Raw genomic sequence first — 25,703 nt, 5'->3', positions numbered from 1 at the left:
CGTATGTGGCGGACTCTATGAACATTATTCACCATAATCTGTGGTTTGGGTATGTTTAACACACACAGTTATATTGTGTGCTTCTCAGGGTTAAGGAGACACGGTCCCTTTAAGAAAGTCTGGTTTTCTGAGTCTGACGTTAGCTCGACGTAATGTTGTGTTTTTGAGCGCGAAGTAAATTGTCTTGCTCTGTGGGTTAAAAATAAATGACACACGAGTTGGTGTAGTCAACGAGAGAAGTTGTCCGTCTCCGCATTCCTGCCACTTCTACAACATTCTCTTAGGTGGGTTAGCAGCTCCTTAAGGCAGGGTGAGGTGATTTTTCACTGCACGACACCTCTGAAGCTGTTGGGTAAAAGGGAGGAACCTCCATCATATCTGAGATGGATGACACTCACTGGCCGAGGTCCGAAAATGTCATTATCGGCCCGACATATCGGTCTAACCCCAGACGGGACAGCTGGCCAAATCCTCCGTTCTTTGCACCACACTCATCTGACAGTGTGAGGGTGTGAGGGTCACTGCGGTGTCAGCTAGTCAGACGTCTCCAGGGACACGATTCCCCTGGAGAGATCCCAGTTTGTGGCTCAAACAGCCACAGCAGTGACTGTAGTGCAGGGTTCAGCTCCATCAGGCAGAGCAGCAGAGAGCCGCGGAGCATTTCAACACCGACGTCAAGCCAGACAGAATAAAACATAAGACTTCCTCTCAAAACTTTCAAAATAAAACCCTTATCGATGGACACATGCTTAAATTTTTTTGAGTAATATGAAGTAGCAAAATAAAAATGCAGAATACATGTAAGGAGTCTGTACTGTATTTTGTGTCCATTACACAGCATATATTCACAGCTATATAGGCCTATGTAAGTTACATGTATACAGTATATAGGGCTGCCAAAACACATGAAGACTCAATCTCTATTGGCTTCAGCTATCTTGAAGAAGTCGATTTTAATCCATAGCTGGGGCAAAACTGTTCCTAAAGGCCATAGAATGGGAGCTAAAGTACCAAAAGTAACACATTTTATGCTTTTATTCAATATCATTATTGTCTTGACTGTTTATCATAAATTGTAGAGGCTTAGGAAATGAATTGGTCCTGAATTAATTCACCCAAAAAGAATCAAGTTAGTTAAACAAATCCCACCACTATTAGCTATAGCTAAAAAGTCTGACATTTATCTGAACACAAAATTGATCAGTATCAGTAGCAAAATGATCAGTTCCCAGTCAAAAACAGCACAAAATGAACCATGTCTATTGAATTCTGTTGTGTGTTGAAATGCATACATTTAGGTGAGGATCAGAATGAAGATGGACCATTAAATCACAGGTCTTATTTGCTTTGTGGCTCAAGTCTCTCTTCACCACCAATCCGCTGTTCATAGTCACTGTTAGCCAATAACTGTGGGCCTCCAACATGGCCGCCAGAAGATGTGTTACAAACCTGAAAGCCCTCTATATTGCCAAAGCAGTTCACAAAATGTCAATTTTCATAAACCAAAACATTTTATACTATCATATCATATTGAGATGATGCATTATTTGGTTTGAAAACATCACCAATCACCAATATCTATAATCACTATTAATAATTTTGGTGTGAAAACATGAACCATATAATAGCACATAGTCATCAATATCTATAATGATGAATCATTTGGTTTGTGTGGAACTGTATGAATGTGAAGCAGGGTGTTGCTGGAAAAGAGCATGGAGCAGAGCTGTCTTTCCCTTAAATCTTTACATTTGACTATTTTCATGCCACAATGCTCTTCCCCCAATACTACTACTACTACCTGTACTATACTACTACTAATAAAAGTAACTGTCAGCCAAATCTTAATAGCCATATCTAAACTAAAAGATCACATCAGGACCAATGTTCCCTCTTAGCTGATAATAATATCTTGTCAGTAATCAGTCACTTCTTCAAGGAAATTTAATTAAAAAAATATAAGCAGGTATGGAGCTTTTGGTAGCAAATGATAGTAAATACCGGGATTTTGCCATTGTTTAGGCTTTGTTGAATTCACACCCCTGTCTTATTTCAAATTATGCCTCATAATTCTGGCTTACCCTACACACAAATCCTCCTCAATTAGAATCCCACTGCCTCTCGGCTACCCTGAACTACATATCCCAGAGTTCTTTGCCAGGGCTTAATCTGTCATATGACCACATAGAGTGAGCAGGTGGTCCAGGGTCATGTGATGTTGTTAGCCGAGGCTGAGGAGCTGCAACATCTTAGCTGAATCACAGCACACATCTCTCTCTACGTTGAAAAGGTAAATCCCTCTTTTTCACCCTGCTTTTCTCTTGCTGTAACGATGCTGCTGCAGCCGCAGATAGAGAGGGAGGAGGAGGAGGAGAAGGAGGAGGAGGAGGAGGAGGAACTGGGAGGCAGGGATGAGGGGGATGGGAGGCCATCAGAGATGTCTCTCCGGTGCTTTCTCTAGACAACCAGGAAGCACAGATGTTTGCACTGTGTAAATCTATCTGCTGTAAACATATTATGCCTGAGGTTGTGTGTGTGTGTGTGCAGTGTGTGTGTGTGTGTGTGTTTTGTATTGATGGAGATCTGCAGGGATCTGATAAAAATGAAGTGATGTATAATAGTATCAGTGGCTATCAGGAAAATGGGATGGAAAATTGGAAACAGGAAGTACACATCCACGTTTGGCTGCCTGTGAGAAGGATGCTGGAAAACTCTAATATTAAAGTTTTCCAGCATCCTTCTCACAGGCAGTCAAACGTGGATGTGTACTTCCTGTTTCCAATTTTCCATCCCATTTTTCCTTTCCTTTCCATTAAAACACTGGGAAAGGGGGTTGGAGTAGTCTTTATTTTCCCCTGATTTGCCTGATTTACCCATTTACCAAGGTTTGCAAGACCAGTTAGGCCATTTAATGGATGTAAACACTGTTTTTGGAGATGTAGGTAGAAGTGTCCAATAAATCCGGATGTAGAAGGTGTGGATATGCAGTTTTATCTGGAATTCTTTTTTTGGATCAGAAGCTTTTTTCTCCTGCTCAAGCACAAAGCTCAGCTATGAGTTTTGCTAGTAAAACTCATAGACTCCAGTTACACCTGGCATTTCATGTGACTTGTATCCAGATTGTATCCGGATACGATTTATCCACATTACATTCACATTTGTTATTAGGGATGGGATTATATGCTTATTTCAGGATACGATTCGATGCGTGATACGGGGTTCACGATTCAATACAACTACGATACGATGTAATAAATAAAGATTTAGTGACAACAAAGTCTGACTGTGCAGAATTATGTTTATTTCTGAGCCACATAATCTTTCTAGCGATGGCTCGTTAGAATGTAAACAACAATTTAAAAATATCATCACAAAGTGTAAATAATTTCATTTGGATGGAGAGTTTGTGAAACTGTGATGGTCAAGCATCTCATTTGTGATTACTACAGCAGAATAACATGGAGCTAATATCGCAATTCATTTTTCTGCCCCACGATACATATTGTCACATTTTTGTATTGTAATATATTGAATTTCAATATAGTCGCATCCATATTTGTTATCAAAAATGCGTCTTTGGCAGCCAGATACAAATCCGATGCTCTGCTCCTGAGCTTTCCACCGCAGTATGCAAATTCCTCCTCCTGGATGTATAAGCATAGTTTTCAGAGATTATGGATGTGGCTTGGAAAAACATTTCCATTTACACTTGGCCACAATGCTTCTTAAACCTCTCAAGGTGGTTTAAGCCATGGGATTTTTCTGATCTTGGATGCATTTACACATTTACACTATCTAATTAGCATTAAGCTGAAGTAACAAATGGGATGACATGTTGAAAATAAAAATGGACAAGAGAAAGGCAGAGATTGCTCTGCTTGCTGTTGAAGAAGAGGATGAGATTCTAAAACAGAGGATAATTGCACATGAAACAGAGGATGTGGGTACATGACGTCGTCCTACGGAGAAAAGAGAATGGACAGTTTTATCTTCTCGATGCTAGATAGTGCCAATTTCAAGGCCTATTTTCACCTTGACGTACTGCATCTATACATAGTTGAGATATGCTCAACTTGGAGCATCCAGAGCAGCTTGCCATGAGGTGAATAGTTTGGAGTAGACACAGCCTGCCGTGACCAAAGCACTGGAAATAGCTGAAAAAAAAGGTGCAGATGCGTCAAAAAAGCATCACGGCCTTAGCAGTGATTTGATGTTGCTGGAACAACAGCTCAGTGACGCACAGATAGAACAGGGTGAATGCAGCTTTACGTTTAGGAACCAGATGATGAGGAGTTAAGAGGTGGAGAGCGTAATATAACACTGAACAATAAGTATGTCACCATTCCCAATCTTTATTAAAACCAGTAACAACTTTTAATAGAACAATAATTACATATTCTAATTTCACTAACAATGTATTCTGTTAAAGTAGTAAGCAGTAAATAGTTCATTCTTGGAGTAATTTGATGGTTTTGTATTGAAAGAGTCCAGTTGGACTGTGAAATCCTCAAACAACATCTCTTTTTTTTATTATTATTTTTTTTTACTTCAAGTCATGGTACAGCTGGTGTAGGCTAAGTTTTGAATTAATCACTAAGCATAATTACAGAAATAAGATGTTCTAAGATGAGATTAGGTGAAATTTTAATGAGTTGGTGTTGTGTGTTAACATATTACGCAGAAATGTATGCATGAAAAGTATGACTGAAATGAAAATATGAATTGCAGCATCATTTCTCAGTAGAACATACTGAGAAAAATCATAAAAATATATACAATATGAAAAAAAAAATTAAGTATATGCAGTATGAAATAACTGGAAAATTATTTTAAAAAAATATAAAAACATGATATATACACTATAACAAAGGATATGGAGAATATGTAAATTTACAGCTTACATGAAATACAAAATGTATGTTGTATTCACATTAGCAGGTCTACAGGAGGTTTACATGCATACAGAAAGTGTCTAGCCTTGTTTTCAGCTTGATAACAATGCATTTTGACATTATCCAATGGGGTCTGACAGAGTTTCAGAGTTCAGAAATGTTTCTCAACCATGTAATCCTTCAACTGAAGTGAAAACGTGTAAATCACCAAAATTGGTGTCATTAAGTTTTCACACGACAACAGCGATATGTAAGCTAATGAAAGTGCAGATGAGTCTAAACTCAAGTTTATGCATATTTTCTGTGTTATATTCATACTTTTTTTTGCCATGATTGAACCAAATTTATGCTCCACTGTGGCTTATCAATTTATGGCCCAATCGCTCATCTAGCCACTCTGGACTGCAGATTCCCCTCACCACATCAACCAGTGGCAAAAAGCCTTTTCTTTTACCTGCTGATGGTTATGTATTATGAACATTTAATTTATCTCAGTATTAGGGTAAAATCACAGAGAATAAGAGCAAAAGAAGTAACAAGTAAACAAATATCTGTGAAATTTGATGTTACTAATAGACCTTTTTCACAAACATGGCTGACTGCTTAGCATCACATCACAGTTAGCATCACAAAATGCTAACTGGTTAACGAAGGCTAATGGTAGTTTCTGGGCTGTTAGCATTTTGTGACGCTCAATCAAATCACTTTTTTATAGTCCTGCAGTCATCTGACAACAGAAACAGAAAGATGTCAATGACAACACCTTAACACAAAATAAGTGATCGCAGAGAGTTATGGGCGACAGAAAGTTGGCTTTTTAACATTGCTAGCAATGGTGAGAACCGATTTATACCCTGCGGAAGTACAGCAGCCATGTTTGCATATTGGAGTTTTAGTTCTACAACCATTTCTAAAAGGCAGAGCTGCTCCGAAGGTAGAAGTAATCTCATGATTTTTGTTTTGTTGTAGGTTGTAGGTCGCAGGTTTTCTGCGGTGTTGAATTGAGATCTCCATGTTGAGAGTAACATGAGAGGCACCAACCTCCATCACATTTGTGAATAATGTTTACCTATGCCTCAGACTCAGAATTGCCATCTGCTGTGGTATTTCTAAAAATAAATTAGCATCCTTTGGCAGACATTCAGAGTCACACTATGTTGATAATTTGCTTCTGCTTGGTATTGTGTGATTGTTTTTGCCATAACGGCTCTGAGAACAACTCTCCTAATTGATAACCACCCACCATCATGCAGACAGCCAGGCAACCAGGTAAACATGTCGTCCCACACCGATGATGAGGCCCCCTCTGGACCAATCAGGGACAAACATTTTTTTGTTAGTTTGTTAGTTGCACCTGTTAGATTGTCATCCATAAAAAAAAATAAAGCAAAGAACATGGCAGTTTTTTTTGCAACTGGTAATCAAAATGCCCTTTTTTCATGAAAAAAAAAAAGACATATAATTACAAACATTTTTCCTGCCAATCAGCAAATGGTGTTGAACATGAGCGGAGGGCGAGATTGGACCGTAGATTACTTGATAGCATAAGTAGGTGACTTGAATGCTGGGTGGTAATTGAGCCCCATAGTAAGGACAGAGAGGAGAGGGAAAGGGAGTCTTTTCTGGATTTAATTTGTGGATTCAGGCAGACAAGAGGCCTTGCCATCAGAGATAACAAGGCCGGGCTCTGTGATGTGTGAATAATGGCTGGACAGAGGTTTAGACATCATTAGAATAATCAGTCCTGATGTGGACGGAGACGCACTGCAATACATGGGAGGCCTACTGATGGCTGATAGGACGCTAATTAAGACGCTGCTGGTGCAGTGTTCTCTTTTTGACGACACAGATACGCTGTGATCCAACCTCTGCCTGGGATTTTTCTTTTGAATATGTTTCCGCTCATTGTTTCAACCCAATAGGCACATACAACTTCATTCACATGCATTAAACTTTTAGATTTTTCTTGTGTGGGTTGTTGCAGTTGGACAGTTGGCGGTGGTGCTCTGTTGGGTTTTGCTGAACTGACTCATTTTCTAAAAACAGCAAAATAACCCTTGATGGAGTTTTCTGTAGTCCTGACCTCGGTTTAACCTGAGAATCAAAGATCCTCTGTATCTGTGTGTTATACTGATGCAAAACAGTTTGTGAGCAGTTCAGCTGCACCTCACTGCTGTTTGCAGAGCATTCAGTATATTAGAGGTTTTTATCGTATTCCGCTCCTCATCTTGCTGTCTGCCGGATTGGAAACCCCATTGATCATATCAGATTGGTTAAGTAATTGATTGTTACTGGTTATTAACCTCCCAGAACTTTGGACCTGCTCGCCAGCAACTGAGAACAGCCTGTAATCAGTCACGAATGGCAGCCGCTAATGAAATTAGTTCCTGGTTCTGCCTCACAACTTTGTTTGTTCCACAAAGTATCGGCAAGGGCATAGAGATGCCATGGTTTACTTTCCCCAGAGAATGGAAAGATAGAACAACAGAATGCAGATAATGAGCTGGTGTGTCTGTGTTGTTTCTGTGTGATTACTGATGTGTCTGACCAAAATATAAAGATGAAGACTGGAAAAGTTCTACTCTACACAGTCGGTGTAATGTCCAAAAAAGGTGGCACGATGGATACATGCAGCCATGGTGATGATGATAATAACTTTCAGTGACTTTCCAGCATCTGGGATGCCCTTAACGTCAAAATGTCAGACACTTATGGTTTGACTCCACATTGGCTATCTTTGCCCCACAGAGGGATGAAGATACTCTCATCTCTTTATCTATTCAGTTCCTCACCTTGTACCTCATTTACGACGGGGCGGGCAAAATAAGCAAAACACCTAACAATATATGAATATCAAGTATCTAATAAGGAGTAAGGCCAACTTTTGCCCTCAGAACAGCTTCAGTCCTCCTTGGAAGGCTGTCATCAAGTCCTGAACTGTGTTGAACTGTGGTAATGTCTGAGTCTGCAGTTTTGTGTCCATCTGTCCCTGTTGGTGAGCTTCCACTTGCCACCACTGTTCCTCTTTGCTGATACAGTTTGTCTGCGTTTGGCATGTTGTCATGATTTCCCAGACTGTTCTCTTGACACATTTAATAAATTTAGTTTTTGTGGGCGATGCTCCATGACTATTCGTCCTCTTTGTTACTCAGTCAGTTGCCTCATGTTGCTTTGAAAACACATAGAAAAGTGGTATGTTGGAGCTCTTTTAAAGCTGACACATACTGCTAATTGACATTCAGCTTAACATGACTGACCAGTATAGCTGCCTTTGTTATTGTGATTTAGTTACTTCAAAGTCAGTCATTTTCCACATGGTGTTTCCATTATTTTGTCCATCTCCCTGTACATCTTATCTACCCCACTCTGCAGCGCCAATTCAACTGCAATATAATCAATTGTGTTTGCTCTCAAAGTGTTCCACGGATTAGCCTGAGCTTATCATCCAGCCGAACCAGCCCAAAATGTTTCCCAAAGCATGACCAGATGACTGCTGTGTATTGTGTTTAAGAATGCCTGCGATTATCTTGTCATAACCAATAAGTGAAATCCATTCATACAAGAGTCGGCTTTTGTCAAGGCTTGACTGAGAGGCAATCTTATCATCTAGTCCCAATGATTCTGCTTCATGACATGTGAAATCTGAATATTATGGAGGGGAAAGCGATGACACATTACCCATTGTCCAGCATTACCAGTATGTGCTATGCTGATAAAATAATACCCAACAGGGGCTTTGGGAAGTCGTGCCTGTGGTGATCTAAGGCTTCATGGGCGTCTTAATGCTGGTGTGTGCGATGGCGTGATGTGTGTGTGTGTACGTCGGGGGTCTGTTCTGCACGATCGGGATTGTGTAGCCATGGTGACGGCTGTGAGGGATTGTGGGAAAGCGATCTCCAGGAAGTCGTAGCCGCGGGGTGAAGCATATGTGGCAGGAGGATTGCACCAGAAGGCCGCAGTGTGGATGTCCAGTTGGCCATCTGTCGCCGTCCCTCCGCCAGGGCCAGGAAGCCCCCCAGAAACCGCACAGGAAGGACGGCATTTCCAAATGCCAAAGCCCGGGATAGCGCTCCGCTCCCCCGGGGAGCTCCTCGGCACATCCCAGACACTGCGCTTCAGACGCTGTCGACGGGACTTCCAGAAAACATCCTCGATTAGCTCCGCGGCTCCACGCGGTGCATTTGTTCGTGTTGCAGAATGAGGCTGGTCGGGTGGAAGAGCCGCAGCATGGCTCAGTCATCGGCCAAAGATCATTACTCTTCCTTATCTCCAGCCAAGTCCTCAGGCTGCCTCACTCTGCTCCAAACAGGGAGCCCATTACCAGACCACGTCACTGGAGGCCTGTCCACAAGGCCTTAGGAGACCTATTGGCATTCCACTGCTGTTGTGATGTTACTATTAGAGACATTTCTGTGCTTGTGGTAGGTCCAGTATGAAGAAAATAAAAGGCTCGGTGCACTGTTGATTTTTCTTGTTTCATAGGGATTGCTTGTGTTTCAACTTGAAGGGGGAACATCAAACATTTGGAAATATATGGCAGAAATGAACACACACACACACATAGTCAGTATCTGGTCAGCTTGGTGGTCAGAATCCCATGCTCCTGTGTTGACTCTCATGTCTGTATAATTCCCCTCCACAGCCTCAGGAGAGTAGATTTCTCCATCTAATATTAGCCGCAGACCCCTCTCTCTGACTCCTGTGTGCTTGTCTTGGACCAAAAAATCTGTCTCTCTGACATATGAGTCCGGTTATTGTGCTTCAAAGTCACACATAATCCAACATCCCCCTTCTGGTAATTTTGTCGTTATTTGCTTTTTCTTTCAAGAGGCGGCATTCTAAAAATACAATCAGCTGAGATAGCTGTAGAGTAGCCTGACTTGAAATATTACTGGAGGTATGTGGGTGCTTGTTACACAACCCCGAGGTAACGTAATAGCTACTTTTTTCAAAGGTCAGACGAAAAGGAGGTCAGATAAAGTCTACAGTATGCTCTGCTGTCCTTTAGAGAAAGGCCACAGCCAGATGGGGAGAGAAAGACAGAGAGAGAGAGAGAGGGGGGAGAGCAGAAGAAGAAAGGGAGAGCAGAACAGTTCTTAAGCACAGATTAGCGAGAGGAGTTTGTGGAATAATGAACAGTTTCCCCTTAGGAATATCACCTGCTCCGTGCCACATTCGTATGCATGCTAGGCAGCGATGCGCCACCGAAACTCTCATCCTGCCATTGACAATCCAATCAAATAAGTGCAGAGAGGACAACCTTTTTAGTCCTCTCAAACAAATGAAAGTGGCACAGTGCTTTAGCCCTCTGACTGAAGGTCACCCTTCACTAAGCATTCCCGTCTTGCTGTGGGACATGTAGGCTCCCCCCTCTGTAAAGTGTTATTGATAATCGCCTGGCCAATCTGTCTGTCCTGCCCAGACACCTGCCCGACTAATAAAGACACAGCTGTTTCCTTTCAGACACAACAAAAGCTCATGAGTCATTTCAGTGGATCTGGACGAACGCTTGACTCACCTTAGGTGCTCACGGACATTGATGGTTCAAATTTCAAAGTTATGAGCGGATGTCCAAGCAGGAAGACAATCCCTTTTCGCTTTCTCGCTCTGTCTTTGCACGCTGGGTCTCTGGTTCACAATGACTGTCATCTAGTGCAGTGGTTCTCAACGTGGGGTCTGGGGACCACCAGGAGTCCTTGAGGGAGTTCCAGGGGTCCCCAGCAAATTGATGATTTTTTAAACTTCACCATTATTTCATTTACAAGAAGTTAACACAATTAGAGAATGTAGAAGAATGACTGTTTTGATCATAGTTTCACTGTTATCTCTCTACCTACAATACAGATAGTCATGGAATTCTGGATGAAAACAATAAAAATATTCTCAGATTTGAGTTTGAGAGACAAAATCTCATCAAATGGGGGTCCGTGGCCCTAATGTGGACTAAATTAGGGGTCCTTGATATGAAAAAGGTTGAGAATCACTGGTTTAGAACAGCAAATGTCAACGTTTTCATGAACTCGGTACAGCTTGAATCACTACTGTGTTATATCCGTCAGTGATAGAGAGTAGTATAATGATGTCCTGTGTTTTCACAGTCTGTTCAATTGTGTGGTGTTTACCCAGATTAACAGCCATTATCACACTTGTTGAGAATTCTCGAAGTCTGGAAGGTGCAGAACCAAAGAGCAGGCAAACAACGACCGCATTTGAAGAGTTTTATTGATCTTGATACACTGAGAGAAAACAAGCCAGCCTTTGAACAAGCATCAGCCTTCTCAGCATGTTACGTCTTTGCTCCCCACGACAGCATGAGTTTGTTGGGTTTTCTCTACATCAGTCATGTCTGCCCTCCCAGCCCCAGCCAAGCTGTAGCACTTGGTCAGAGATAAAGAGGCATACAGCCAATAACTATGCAGAGGGCCTTTTGCTCTGCACCCATCTCTGGTGTCCTGACATTCTTTATTCTTCATTACCTCTCCAATTAAGTGAAAGATTTAGACCTCTTCCCTCCCAATGGAGGAAGGAGCTTGTTGTCTTAGATGATAAAACTTTCCAACTCACCTACCTTTGAAATAACGTCCTAAATCTTTGCCTATTCCAACTGACTCTGTGCTTCAAGGGCCTATCGCAATCATAGGATGGTCAGAGAAATGTACTATTTCCAGAGTGTTTTTCTTCACGATCACCTTTCCCCTGTCTAACAAGGGAAAATTTCCTCTCACCTAAAATGCAATTTTGGTTCTTTTAGAGCCGGTGTAAAGGGCAGAGATTGTGCTCAATCATGGTCGGTGAGTAGCCGGGTGAATGCAGGTGGTTTGGGCACTGGCTGGTGCTGGGTCTAGTCATATAGCAATCAGCAGGCTGAGAAGCAGGTGACACACTGCTGCAGCAAGACAGGCCGACTACTGACTAACTGACTGTCTTTTCAAAATGAACACCACGTTGCGCTTTGCTACCTTTACCATGTGAGGACATCTTTTTATGACTTTTTAAAATAGGCTAAAAATGATTGCTTTTGGAGTTTTAGACCAACAAACATTTCTCAGAGGGAGAGCTGCTCTGGAGACAGAAATAATCTCATTGACTGAGTTAAATCTCAGTGGGCAGAACCAAAGCACCACAGTTTTTCTGGCTAAGTAACGTTAGATTAAAGGGAAACCTCTCACAGATTGGCCAGATATGCCAGAGGCGCTCAAGGCACAGTAAGTCCATAATGAATTGGTGTCAGTGGAGGATTTGTACAAAATCAGAAATTATGACTAGTTGAAGCCATTTTGATGGTGGTGGTGGTGTGGTGGTCCTTTACTTTTCGAGAGTGTCCAACCTTGTAGATACAATTAAAATATCATATTCATTTGAAATATACCGTAAAGTATTGGGGAAAATAGCAATTTTATTTACTAAATAAACTACTTTGAAGAAAAATGTTCATATGCAGTTTTAAACCTGTTTGAGTGTTGTTATTAAAGGATGTGATTAAAGCATGTGCATAGTGCTAAAGAAACAATGTCAATGAAGGATGACAGGTAATGTTTGCTGTGAAATGAAAACATTTTTTTACCAATGAAGAATAACATTTCTGTTTACAAGCTCCTGACAATGTCGTAATACTGTTGTCAGCAACAATTCCCTGTTGATTTTTATATTTGACACCACTTGGCCAATTATCATTGGTTAGCTATAATGCTAGGGAAGTTCTATTAAAATTGTCAGTATTCGAAGATTGAGTTAATTCCAAAACTGTGAAAACATTAGGGTCTGAAAGCTGCATATTCACATGAATTGGCTTTTTAGCGATGTAGCCCCATTCACACTTTGTCATTTTTTACTAATTTACCCTTACTGTTTGTTTGTAGGGATGGGACGATTCACAATTCAGTCAATTCAACAATACTTTAAAGTCAACATTGAATCGGTTCACCAGTGGAACTGAATTGGTATTTCTAAATGGTTCAGTGTCCGTGTTTGGACTGCGATTCATACAGTTCTAAGCTATCTGACAGCTAGCTTAGAGTTCAGGACAAAGGCAATTGTTAATTGACAATAACTTCAATGCTGGCAAGTGCTACTGCCTACAAAATTGCCACTTTTACAAAGGTGAATCATATGAACTGGTCCTGAATCGATTCACTAATGACACGCAGCTCAAGAGAATTGAATTACTTAAAAGAATCTCTCTCTTCCCACCAGTTCGCCAGTTAGCTAACACGCACTCAGAAAAACTGTGGTTCTTTGGCTTCGCCCATTGATGTTTAACTCAACCAATGAGATTATTTCAGCAGCTCTGCCTTAAAGAAATGTTTGTAGAAGGAAAACTCCAATCTGCTGTTTCACCATTACAAAGTACTGTATTGATGTTATTTTCCTTTCCTTTTTCCACTAAACAACTAGCCCCTTTGTTGTGGTATAATAATGTCTGGGAGGTTTGGTTAAGGTGACTTAACACCTCCCTGTCACTCACATCCACTGTTTCTTTTTCCGTGGCCACGACATTTCAGTCACTGCGAAGCTGGCCACCTCATTCAGCCTCATCGCTTCTGTTAAAGGTGTCTCTTTCAACTTATTAGCTCCCAGACAGAGCTGCTGTCTCCATGGTTTCCAAACCCAATTAAAGAGGTTCCTCCAATTATAGAGTGGAGAGAGCTATAGGTGCTATAGGTAAGTGCATGAAGACCCTGGCCTCACCCGATAGGTTACCAGCCCACTCTGGTCCCTAAACTGTCTGAGTGCTTCGATGCTATACTTTTGTCTCATACTTCATCTTGTCTAGACGGCCTTCTAATCATTCCAGAAGCTATGCACTTCATCTCAGTAGCCGTGTAATGGAGTTGCTGCCAAATTGAAGAAAATGCAAAGTTCCAGACTCTAGCAGAATTTGTCATAGGGTGTAAAAAACATGACATAATTACATTTCGGCTGTTTATGGGTGCATTTTTGTGGTGTTGACAGTGTACACAGACTAATTTCATGATGAACACCTAACAGCTTGCTCTGATAAAGGCAGTTGATCTGTTGACAATAGGCATATCTCAGAGCAGATCTTTGATATGTTTCATCAGTAACAAAGCCTCACAGAAGCTCACACGCATCAACATGGGCGAGGAAATTAAAGCAAAGCGGCGTATTCCACCTCTGTTCCTTACAGAGCGGCATGTCCCAGGCCAGATTGCTGGTAGTGTTTGCCTCCTCAGGGCCAAAGCTGCGACAGAGAACAAATAGAGATAACGCTTCCTTTGTGCTCCATTCAAAGCACCCCCCCCACCCCTCCTCCCACCGCCCCTACCCATGTACGACTTTATCCCTTCCCATCCTCAGATGCTACTGGAGAAGAAAGAGTTCCATCCGTAGATCATGAGATCATATTCCTGCGATGAGATGAAGCGTACCGCAGGGCGAGAAAGATAAAGATAGTGTCAGGCTCACTATTCCACACTATTATGTCACCATTAGCTGGCTTGTTGTTGGAGCGGTGGCGGCGTCATTATTTGTAATCACTAGAAAACATGTTCTCAAAGATATGTGCTCTGGCGTCTCCGAAACATTAGCTATTGACAGAACATTAGCTATTTGTTGAACATAGAGCAATGTTATGGCGGTATGAAAATTTGACTTTGCTTTCATAAGGGAGCCCATAATGGGATAATGTTTTTCTTTATCGCATCATCATGCAGTAAACATTGTCTTGTTTTATTATGAGGGTGTTAAAATCTCATTATAAATCCACAGCCAGGGAATTGTGATGGGGCCTTGCCTTCAAGTGAAATTGCATACATTTTGAATTGACTTTTGAATCTGTAGCTCAATGGGTAGAGCAAGGCCATGCCATGAAATGTACATCAGTGGTTCTCAACGTGGGGTCCGTGGACCACTAGGGGTCTTTGAGGGGATTCCAGGGGGTCCCCAGCAAATTGATGAATTGGGCAATAAACTTGCTCATTATTTCATTTCAAGTTAACACAATTAGAGAATGTAGAAGAATGACTGTTTTGATCATAGTTTCACTGTTATCTCATCTCTCTACCTACAATTGAGATAGTCATGGAATTCTGGGCAAAATCATATCTAATAATAAATCTGACAAAATCAAAAAGACAAAATCTCATCAAATGGCCCTTAGTCATAGTCATAGTCAAATTAGGGGTCCTTGATATGAAAAGAGTTGAGAATCACTGACGTACATGATACTGTCCACCAAATGGCATACGATAGCTGTCGGGTGAAAACATCATATCTCCGAAATATCAGTTTTTCAGGATTTAACAAAAACAGCCTTGTTTTTAGCTTGCATTTTTGAGGTTATCCAATGGGGTTTGAAAGGATTTGAAAAGCCCAAGGGGGTCACAGGACTTTTTCAACCCAGAGAGGAACATATAATCCTTCAACTGGAGTTAAAACATGAAAATAGTCAAAATTGGACTAACAAGGTTTTCGCATGACAACAGCGATGTGTTACAAGTATGCACACACATGCACAATAGGGTGGCAGGACGGCCTAGCGGTTAGTGAGACTGTCCTCCGGCTTCCAGGATTGTTTGATCCCCACAACAGCCAGCGTGTCCTGTTCCTCTGGATAAGAGTGTCGGCTAAATCTGTAAAATGTAAATGACTTTTGCCTAGTATCAGAGTTTTGGAGTATGGCATGATAGATGATAAAGTAGATGATGCTGTACAGTTTGATTAGTCATCGTCTAGACATTGTTTAAACTTTTTTTTTTTTCAGGGATCATATTCTCACTCAGATTGTGAATTCTGGTGGGCACTAGGCTAATCAAGCTAATTTTACCCTGTTTTAAAGCTGCACTAGGCAAGATTTTTATGTAAAAAAAAATCAGCCTGAATAACAAAGTGGGGTTGCCACAGAGACTGTGACTAACTGAGACTAACTGAGATGCTGGACATTCACCCTGTTTACCCAAATTAAATTCTGGTGTCAATATGGTTGCCAGTGGGAAATGTTCTCAAGTGATGAATTGAAATGTAAAAGTCAAATCCAAAAGTGTCTCCTAAGACGAAGACATTTAGGTTACTGACCTCACCGCACAAGATTTCTGAGTAATGAAGTCCTTCAAATTTCAAAAAATTCTAACAGTTCCCTCTCACTGCCACTTGGAGCCACCGAAGTGCGAAGATGCCTTGTGCAGCTTTAGTGACAGTGAAATGAAAAATGACTGTTTCACCTTGTTATCTAATTCTCCATATCATAACATACACCTATTTAACAATAAATGCCCCAAAAATGTACAAAAGTTTTACTTTGTTGTATTTTTATATCAAAATCCAATGCAGTTTCATTCTGACTTAAAGGTTTCTAAACTACAAGTTCTCAGCCTTTTAGTCAGCTGAACATACTTTGTTGCATCTTGGGAAGTCTTTGGTAACACAACATTCAGTTACCAATTCCTACCATTTTTGTAGTAATTTTGCAGTCTCATTTTAAACTGCTCATCTTTGAGTACTGAAATGAATGTGCAAAACTCTGATGTAGAGCACAGTGGGGAACTAAACCAACCAAACGCACTATTGAATCCCCTTGGCAGACAAACCTTCAGTCTGGAGTGTATAGTTGTGATGGCTCAGCCTGGATGGCAGGTGCCAGTGATAGGTGAGCTGAGGCAGAGTTTATTTATGGAAAAGAATGGGGTGATTTATCTCAATAATGACTCTTTTTTGTGTGACAAGGCAATTTCACTGCCCAGAGGCGTTTTTTTTTTTCTTCCCATGCCTTTTTTCGTCTTTTTCACCTCCCCTTCTGGGCTCAGTGTGAAGCTTAGGGTGGTTTTAAAAAGAGAGGGAGTGCTGATGGAATGGCCTGAGATCAGACCAGGGACGAGGGAGGGGGCTTTAGCAAACACACATGAGCAATCCTTCAATTTGGCTGTGTCAGCTGAAGAGGTGACAATGAGAGAGGGGATGAAGCAGAGCCACTTCCCAACTGGAGAGAGACACTGGGGTTTTGAAGTTAATTTTTCTCTTCTTTTTTTTCCCCAAGTGGTTACTGTCCAGGGTCAAACATCAAGACAACACACTAACCTTTTGATTTTGATGCTTGACTATGATCCTGTCATACAAATCTGCAGTTTGGTTTTGCATCTGTGTCTCTGAGTACACATCAGAAGCTTGCATTCAAATTAGCAATAACTTGGAGATCTACTGCTGGTATCTGGGTAACACTTTACATTAAGTGAACTACTGTTAACTAATGCATTTACTAACATGAAGTAAACATGAATAACAACATTAACAAAGATTAGGTAATGTTAAATGCACATGAACAACAGCATTAATTAATGTTGTTATTCATGTTTGTTAATGTTAACTAATGTGTTTCCTAACATGAATTAAGCATGAACAGTGACATTAACAAAGATGAGTTAATATTAAATGCACAATAAACAACTGCATTAAGTATGTTATTATACACGTTTGTTAATGCCGATGTATTGTATAAATTGAAACCCTAACTTCATGTATTACGTGAACGTGTTACACACTATTCACGTTAGTATTACCTAACATGACGTAATGAACACTTAATGTAAAGTGTTATCGGTATCGACAAAACATTCTGTCACTTCAATCTCAAATTATGCTGCTGTAGTTTTGTTGCCTTGTATGGATTGTATGGGCATTTCAGGGCTGGTAATGCTTTCCTCTGATTAGGGCGTTTGTTTTATCCTGACATAAGCTGGCGATAACTTTGTGGCTATTGAATATGATCGCCACACCACAGCTGCAGAGCTGTGTCCATCACGCCCCAGGCTATAGATATGCATTAGGATCAAAGGAGAGCCATTACTGCACATTATGGAACGGGGAATAATTCCAACAGACATTTCTGGGTTGGTAAATGAATCATATCTAACGCACTTATATATCCATTGACCTGATAGAGTCGCTTAATTGAATTGTGTGTCTGAGACGATTAAGACAGGGACCTTCCATCAGAGTTGGAATCAGGATGTCTGGGATGTCAAAATGAGCAGATCGGTTCAAACGAGGCTGCTCATTGGCTGATTAGGGTCAGTCTTGGCCTGCAGAAATAACATCACAACTGTAAATGGTTATTATGTCTCAATGGCTTGATTCTGGGTCATGGACAGTTCCTACAGTAAAATAGGCCTTGTGGTCACTCTTCCATTATAAAGACTCATTTGATGATGTAGTCAATGCCTTTTGAATAAGCTGCGAAGTACTCATGAATTCTACACCCACATGCACAGATGCATGTATGCCCACATATGTGCATGCACATAGAAACCTACACAAACAGATGTGTAAATGCACGTGCACACGCACACAGACACTCATCAGGGACAGATCGATATATGGGTTTGCCGATATTGGCCTTTTATTAAATATCACCCACCTCATATGATGGAGGTTCCTCCCTGACCACAACAGTTTGCAAAACCAGAACGAGACATTTTATTTTATTTGCACATTTCATTTATTCAGTTAATTGTTCAATAATGTTTTTTGTAAATTCATTCTTCATTTAAAGGCAGCAATGCATCCAAGAGTTTCACCTACCATTGAACAGGTGAGGTGGGGCACCCTGTTTTAAAGAGCTGCTAACCCTAAAAGAATTTCATTATTATGGACAGTATGGAGAGTTTTAGTGTCCCATGATGGTCTAAATCATGGGTCTCAAGCTCGCGGCCCGCGGGCCAATTGCGGCCCGCGAGACGATATTTTGTGGCCCCCACCTTAATATGAAAGTTTAATGTTAGTGCGGCCCGCGAGTTTTATATGGATGCCACTTTACAGTATTGTGTGCGGAGCTGAACGAACCTACCAATCACGGTGGGGTATATGGCTCTCGGGGGTGGGACATCGACCGGGCTTGATGCAAGCAGAGAAACATTTCTCAATGAGTGAAAGTTACAGCAGCGTTGCCATGGAGAGTTTTCTTCCGTGCCTGGCTGGCTGCCTCGTTTCTATTGGGCACACGCGGACATTCGTCCCAGCGCGCTGCGTTCACAACACTTCCAAAAAAAAGTTTTTTAAGTTGCTGCCCAGCGGGACATTATACGTATATATGTCTCTCTCTGACAAAATAAATCAAAGTGATGCGTACGCGGCGGGATAAAAGAAAAGTAAGGAACTCAATGTAGCCTAATGTAGTCAGCAGTCACATAGCGACACCTGTCCGTCGGCGATAACAGTCCCCGGTAACCCGGACCAATTATAGGGTAGCACCGTTATTTGTGGGTCATTATTTTTTATTTGCATCGCGCTATTTGCATTGCCTCACACGATGAACACTACATATATTTCTATATGATGTCATTTGTTTTTTTTGTTTCTATGACTACGTTTACAACAACAACAGCACGGTGTCATTTCCGCTTCTTTTTCCTGTAACAACAGCACGGCGGATAACACTCCGGGAGCAGTCGCCTTTTTGCGCTCGCTATCCCGGTACTTTCTACCATCTACAAATGCCATGGTGTTCATGTCATCATGAAAGACATGAACATCGAGCGCAAAAACAAAGGAGACTGCTACCGGGCTATTATCCGCCGACCGCCGTGCTGCTGTCACAGGAAAAAGAAGCGGAAATGACGTTCTCCGTGCATCGAGACGTTCTCCGTGCGTCGGCTAAACACGACAGTGACAGTTCATGTTCTTCAATGTTCCATTCATGTTCAGGACAATTCATATTCAGAAGAACCCATTGAGGTTAAAGAACTGTTAATAAAGACGTTTAAATCTTATTTTGTGTTAAAAAATAAAAATAAAGACATTTGAGAAGATTGGAATTTTTTTAACAAAGCTTTTCTTGTGGAATACCTGATGCGGCCCAGCCTCACCCAGACTCTGCCTCCAGCGGCCCCCAGGTAAATTGAGTTTGAGACCCCTGGTCTAAATGCTGTTTCAGAGCCTTTTCCACCCTGACAAGAAATGAAAACGGTCAAATTTAAAGATATTGAATACACAAAATATCAGTTATCGGTGACTTTTACACTCTAAAAATATCGGTATCAGCCTTCAAAAGCCCATATTGGCCGATCCCTGACACACACCCACACACACACACACACGCACCGCCTCAGCTTGGCCCTTGCTTGTTTGTGATAAATGCGGCATTTGTGTCCAGGGTGTTGGCTTATTTCTGCTCAGTTGCCCGTCTCTGGCTGAGCTAAGCCTTGTGTTGCTGATAATGACAGCTGTGAAAGGAGTGGGGGACTGAGTGAAAACCAGTGGGAGCGGTGAGTAGCTGTGGATCCAGTCACTCTGCCCTGCCAGGCCTGTATTTACTGTCATCATGTGTCCCACGGTGCCACGCAGGGGTGCACGCCGCCTCCACCTCAGTTGTACTCTGTTTACCGGTGTTTGGCTACACAGGCCTCTTATTTGCCTTTTTTTCCTATTCGCACAGAGTGACAACGCAATGACACAGTGGCAATACAAAAATCATTCACCACCCATGCATTGATGCACATTTTCTTGTGCTGCAAAATGAGTCCAACATATAAATGCTTGTATGTAACATGTGAAATACATGTTAAAATGTTAAAACATGTAAATACTGTTCATGTATGATACATGCTTTCCAGGAAATGCTAGCCTTTTGTGATGGTTGTGTGTCCTTCAGTAAACCTAGTGCAATGTCAATAATCAGCCATTTTGGCTCTTATTGGTAGTACTGCCTTTTACTCTTTTTTGGCGATCTTTTATAGAATTTGTGTGGGGTTTTTTTTGTTTCTGCACTCCTCATCTATCTATCTATCTATCTATCTATCTATCTATCTATCTATCTAACACACACACACACAAACTCACTGCCATCACTGATTACCATATCCATCCATCATTCATTGGCACTTATTTTTTTCAGAATATTAATTAGGTAGGTATTCATTCATGTTTTATTTGCTTGAATAGACCCTATTTTTTATGCAACCCCCATTAGTATGATACAGAGTCTAGACAGAGGGGGGGGTGGGGGGGCAGACTCTATTTCACGTACAGTATAAAGAAGCAGGACGGGAGTTTCGGCGGGTTTACCCTCCATTACATCCCTGCCGATGATGCTTTGGCTGAAGAGTTGGGATGCAGGGGGCAGGACAAGCGTTGATGACATGACGGGGGATGGTGGTGGAGGTGGATTGGGGTGGGGGGGGGGGGGAGGGGGGGGGTTAATACCATAATGTTCATGAGTAATGGCACAGCGAGATACCTAGTTTTTTTTTTTTTTTTATGTTTCTGCGCCACTCTGATGACCTCAATTTTCACTTGTATGAGCAACTAAACGAAAAACCTGGGGGAGTTATAATTCCACACAGTAGTGAAGGGTAAGGTTATCCAAATGCATGCGTGTGTGTGTGTGTGTGAGAGAGAGAGAGAGAGTATGCAGGCATGAATGTGCATTCATGAGTGTGCATCTTGTATGCAGATAGAGGCAGTGCGTGTATACACTTCAGAGGGATGTGAAGCGCAGTCACTGGGCCTGAAATCAACCAGAGTGGAGATTGTTTATGGACTGCCAAAAGTAATTAATCTCCCTACTCTATGAAAATTAATCGGATTAAACGTTCTTGTGGCCCAGTGAATCTGTCTCCCTGTGATGAGCGGACGCCGAATCTCTGGCCGCTCCTCTGTCCTGGTTCGTACTCATGAGATAGTCATGAATGCCCAGACTCGCTGGCTTCGCCACCACAATGGGCTGCACAATGACTCCGGAGCGTAATCACATTCTCCTGCTTGTCTGAATGGCCGTCTTTCACGGTGGACAATGAGACAGTGTTGGCTACTTGACCAGTATCATCTGACCTTTGATAGAGATGCTTACTACTGAGAGAGATTTGTTGATTTGAGTGTCATCTGTGTGTCTTTGGCCCCGGGTGAAACACATGTTCACATGATTTGACCTTCTCAGCAGTATTCAGCTGGGTATTCAGTATCTTCCACCCCTCATAAGGGGTGTAAGTGGGCTATGGGTTAACATCCTGAAGAGCCCGACTCATAAATATTCATTGGTTGATTTAGTTCCTACACACTCGCTGCCTTGAACCCTCCCAATTTCCCACCTCCACTGACACACACATACACACACAGTACAGAACAGTGCCCTCGCAGGAATCCAACTATGTGTCAGATGGTAATGGTCTTGCATCATCAATAATATCTTCATCATTTCACACCTCCCTTGCTGTTGGTTCCTGCTGCTGACCTACTCATTCGCAAAAGATGAGAAAATCCCCCCAAATGCACATTTTGAAATGGGATGGATTTGCAGGTCAACATGTCAGGCAACAACATGATATCTTCTGCACACAAGCATCCAAATAGTGCAAGACCATATTAAGAATATAATATTTTTATATTATTATTATTATACAATAATAATTGATGTATTTTTTAATTAATAAAAAACCCCTGATAAGTCTGTCTGAGGGTGCAGCAAACATTTATTCCTTGTTGGATGCCTTTGTATTGTTCGAAAGAATTTGTCTCTATACGGACGATACACATCTTTATTTATCACTAAAGCCTATTGATTTTAACAGATTATTTCTGTTAATCACACTGTTAATCTGCTCTTAAAGACTGGATGGCACAACATTTCCCCCGACTTTACTCTGATAAAAGGAAAATGCTTGTCATTGGCTCAGACCACATAGAAAAGAAAGATTCCGTAGAGTATCGGTCCACTAGCATTCAATATGAAGCCCTCCACTAAAAACCTAGGCGTCATTTTCAACCTACATTATCTCCCTTCCTCCAAATTGCCAAAATCAAAGCAGTTTTGTCCATTTATTATTTGGGAAAAAAAGTTCAGTCTTGGCTTTTAATAAATTACTTTAGACCCACCTCTTCTGTCAGGCATTCTCTTAAAGGAATACAGGGAGTTTTTGGTAGATAGTGCTGTTGGTCAACTTAGCCGTTAAGTGATGAGAATATAGACACTAAAATCATCCATGTGACCCTGATGCTCCATGCTAACACTTAAGAATACACTATGTTGAATGATCGTATGCAAAATTGGATGATTTTAGTGCCTACAGCCGTGTCTGTTGGATGGGATTAGTGTTGCAAGGCAAGGTTCATAATGAGTTTATAATTTAGTACACTGAACATCAGTGATTTTAATGAACAATCTGGACATATATGTACTACTTTATTACTCCCATAAATTTCTCAGTGTCGCATCTTTCCTATCAGGTTCATGTCATTTACTGCGCAAAGTATTTGTAATTTCACATACCATTGATCCAGACGGTAATATAATTGAGGTGGGATTTGGCAGAAAAACAGGTTTTCTTGTAATACTAATGCTGTCCAGACAGTATTTATGTCTACAAAGATGCTATACAAATACACTTGTAGTGGGAATAGTCTTGCTTGATTGTGGCTGTGGTTCTCTCCCCAGGTGCCTGCAGCCGACACACCACCAACCATCAGGCAGAATGTCATACGGGTCCATTGATGGAGGCTCCTTTGGCAGTCGCAACCCATTCGGAGGTCCTACGAGGCAGGGCTACCAGCCAGTAGGTAAAGACAAACATTCATTTGTTCATGATTTCATTAAATTGAATTTCATGCTGACTTGAAGGTGCTATGTGTATCATATTAACATCAATAAATTATTAACACATTAATTCAGAGACAATAGCATAATTAAAAGGGGGTCAGATTTGGCAGGAAATCTGCTGGATTGCTTTTCGGCACCAATCGTCTCCACCATGGTCTCATTTGTTTGTGGTAATTATACGGATATATCACAAATAATTTGACAATGATATATTGATGTTTGAAAGTGCTACAGGTAGCACCTTTAATGATGACCTTTGCACTGTAACGACAACAGTGATGCCCTCAGTGAACTGGAATCTGGAAAGTGGAGTAAAGGAGCTGGTTTAGATGAATGGTTTCATCATTTATTGCAGCAGAGACGACTGTAGAGGGAATGACAACAAAAAATGCCTTTGACCCCCCCATGGGGAGAACAATCAGTGACCAGAGTGAGTGTGTGTGTGTGTTCTTGCACTTCTGTCCTCATGAGACCTAGTTTGAGGTTTAGACCTGCAGAGTGAGGACATTTTTGTGAAGTCAGGTCCTCATGTCTACAATAAACTAGTTTAGGATTAGGACTAGGGTTCAGAATTAAGATTTAATTTAAATTAGGTTAACAGATAAGATTAAAGTTAGTTTAGGGTTAGAGTTTGGGTTTAGGATTAAGATTAGAATTAGGATTAGGTCACGGATGAATGAAGTCAATGGAAAGCCCTAACAAGGACACTAATATAAACGTGTGTGTGTGCTTGTGTGTGTGTGTGTGTGTGTGTGTGTGTGTGTGTGTGTGTGTGTGTGTATGTCTGTGTGTGTGTGTCTGTGTGTGTGTGTCTGTTTGGGGAAAAAATCATGCTAGTTGGCCATCGTTTTAGTAAAACCTCACTACCATTTAATTCCGATTCTCACTGAATCATTTATAGCTAAATCTATGCTAATGTTTTTTTTTCCTGAATAAAGATCCCCAGTTGGTAAGAACACAGCAACTCTCAAGAGGGAGTATCATCATCTGATTTTTTAATGCGCAATGCTAACTTCATTAAAAACTGTTGTGTTTCGACATCTTGTCTTTGTCAAAGCTTGCATAGTTTTGGGTTGGAGCCCACTTTTCTACTCAGCTATAGGCAGGTGTCCCATCATTATGTATATAGCTTTAGCTATATAGGAATGAACGTTTCAAACATTCACAACATGTATGAGGAAAAATATAAATACAATTATATTGAAAATACTTCGGTTTACAATTATCAATTTTTTCCCCTTTCAATATACATATCTTATGTTTTTCTATCCTTATGTGTACTAATTACTAATGTGTGTATTAACTGTGTGTGTGTGTGTGTGTGTGTGTGTGTGTGTGTGTGTGTGTGTGTGTGAGAATGACTGAGTGTGTGTGTGCATGTGCATGCCAGGGTCACAGGTTTTCATAAGGGTTAAGCAGTGTGAACAGCAGCTTCATTGGACTTGATCCTTTCACTGCTTACATTAGCCTTGTAATGGGGTAAGAGCAAGACAGAGCCCCTGAGGCTATGCATGTTCCCAGCCACTGTGGCAGTGTGTGTGTGTGTGTGTGTGTGTGTGTGTATGTGTGTGTTTGAGAGAGAGAGAGAGAGAGAGAGAGAGAGAGACAGAGAGACAGATGGACAGACAGAGAGAGGGACTGAATGGAGATGAATAGACGGCGAGGACCATGAAATAGAGATTCATGTTGTGGGCAGGTCAAAGAGCCAGTTGTACATTAAAAGCCTGTGTCCATCAATTCTGAGAAACATTATATTCTATATTCATATTCATAAAACTCATGGGCAGGGTTAGTGTAACATTATGGGCTGAAACGACACACATGGGCCACTCCAGTGGCACAAGTATTCCTCAAGGCTTTAAGAATGGGATTCCCAGTTCCTTGCCTCCATATAGGCCCATGCAAGATGGCACATATAATACAAAAATACACAAAGTAATTCACTCACACCAGATTTCGAGATCACCCATTAATTGTTGATTAGCCAGATCTAGGTAGGCTCGTCTTGGTAAAGTCCTTTGTGATGAAGGGCTATAGAAATACACTGCAAAAAATGTCCATCTTAACAAGTCATTTAGTGTCATATTCAGCCTTCAAGCCTTGTTTCCAATGCAGCTTCACTTGTTTCAGGAATTTCTAGAAGTGAGTGTCAGTATGTTGAAACAAGTCAGAATAAGGCAGATCACTGCACTGCTATCAAGAAAATGACACTTGATTCTACAAAATTCTCGAAACAAGTTGATTTGCATTGGAAAGAAGTGAAATGATCT

General features: G+C 41.3%; 1 protein-coding gene across 1 annotated transcript in view; it reads left to right on the top strand.

The window, feature by feature from the left end:
- Nucleotides 1–2,237: 2,237 nt before the first annotated feature.
- tsnare1 (T-SNARE Domain Containing 1) overlaps nucleotides 2,238–25,703 on the top strand; it is a 119,922-nt gene continuing 96,456 nt past the window's right edge. The window contains exons 1-2 of the mRNA XM_078287240.1: nucleotides 2,238–2,290; nucleotides 23,272–23,393. Of these exons, the coding sequence (XP_078143366.1) occupies nucleotides 23,309–23,393 (85 nt within the window). The 5' untranslated portion in view covers nucleotides 2,238–2,290; nucleotides 23,272–23,308. The remainder of the gene's footprint in view (nucleotides 2,291–23,271; nucleotides 23,394–25,703) is intronic.

Source organism: Centroberyx gerrardi, chromosome 12 (genome assembly GCF_048128805.1).
Source record: "Centroberyx gerrardi isolate f3 chromosome 12, fCenGer3.hap1.cur.20231027, whole genome shotgun sequence".
In the NCBI taxonomy this organism is placed as follows: Eukaryota; Metazoa; Chordata; class Actinopteri; order Beryciformes; family Berycidae; genus Centroberyx; species Centroberyx gerrardi.
Note: the sequence above shows the minus strand (reverse complement) of the source record. Positions and strands in the feature narration are given on the sequence as shown.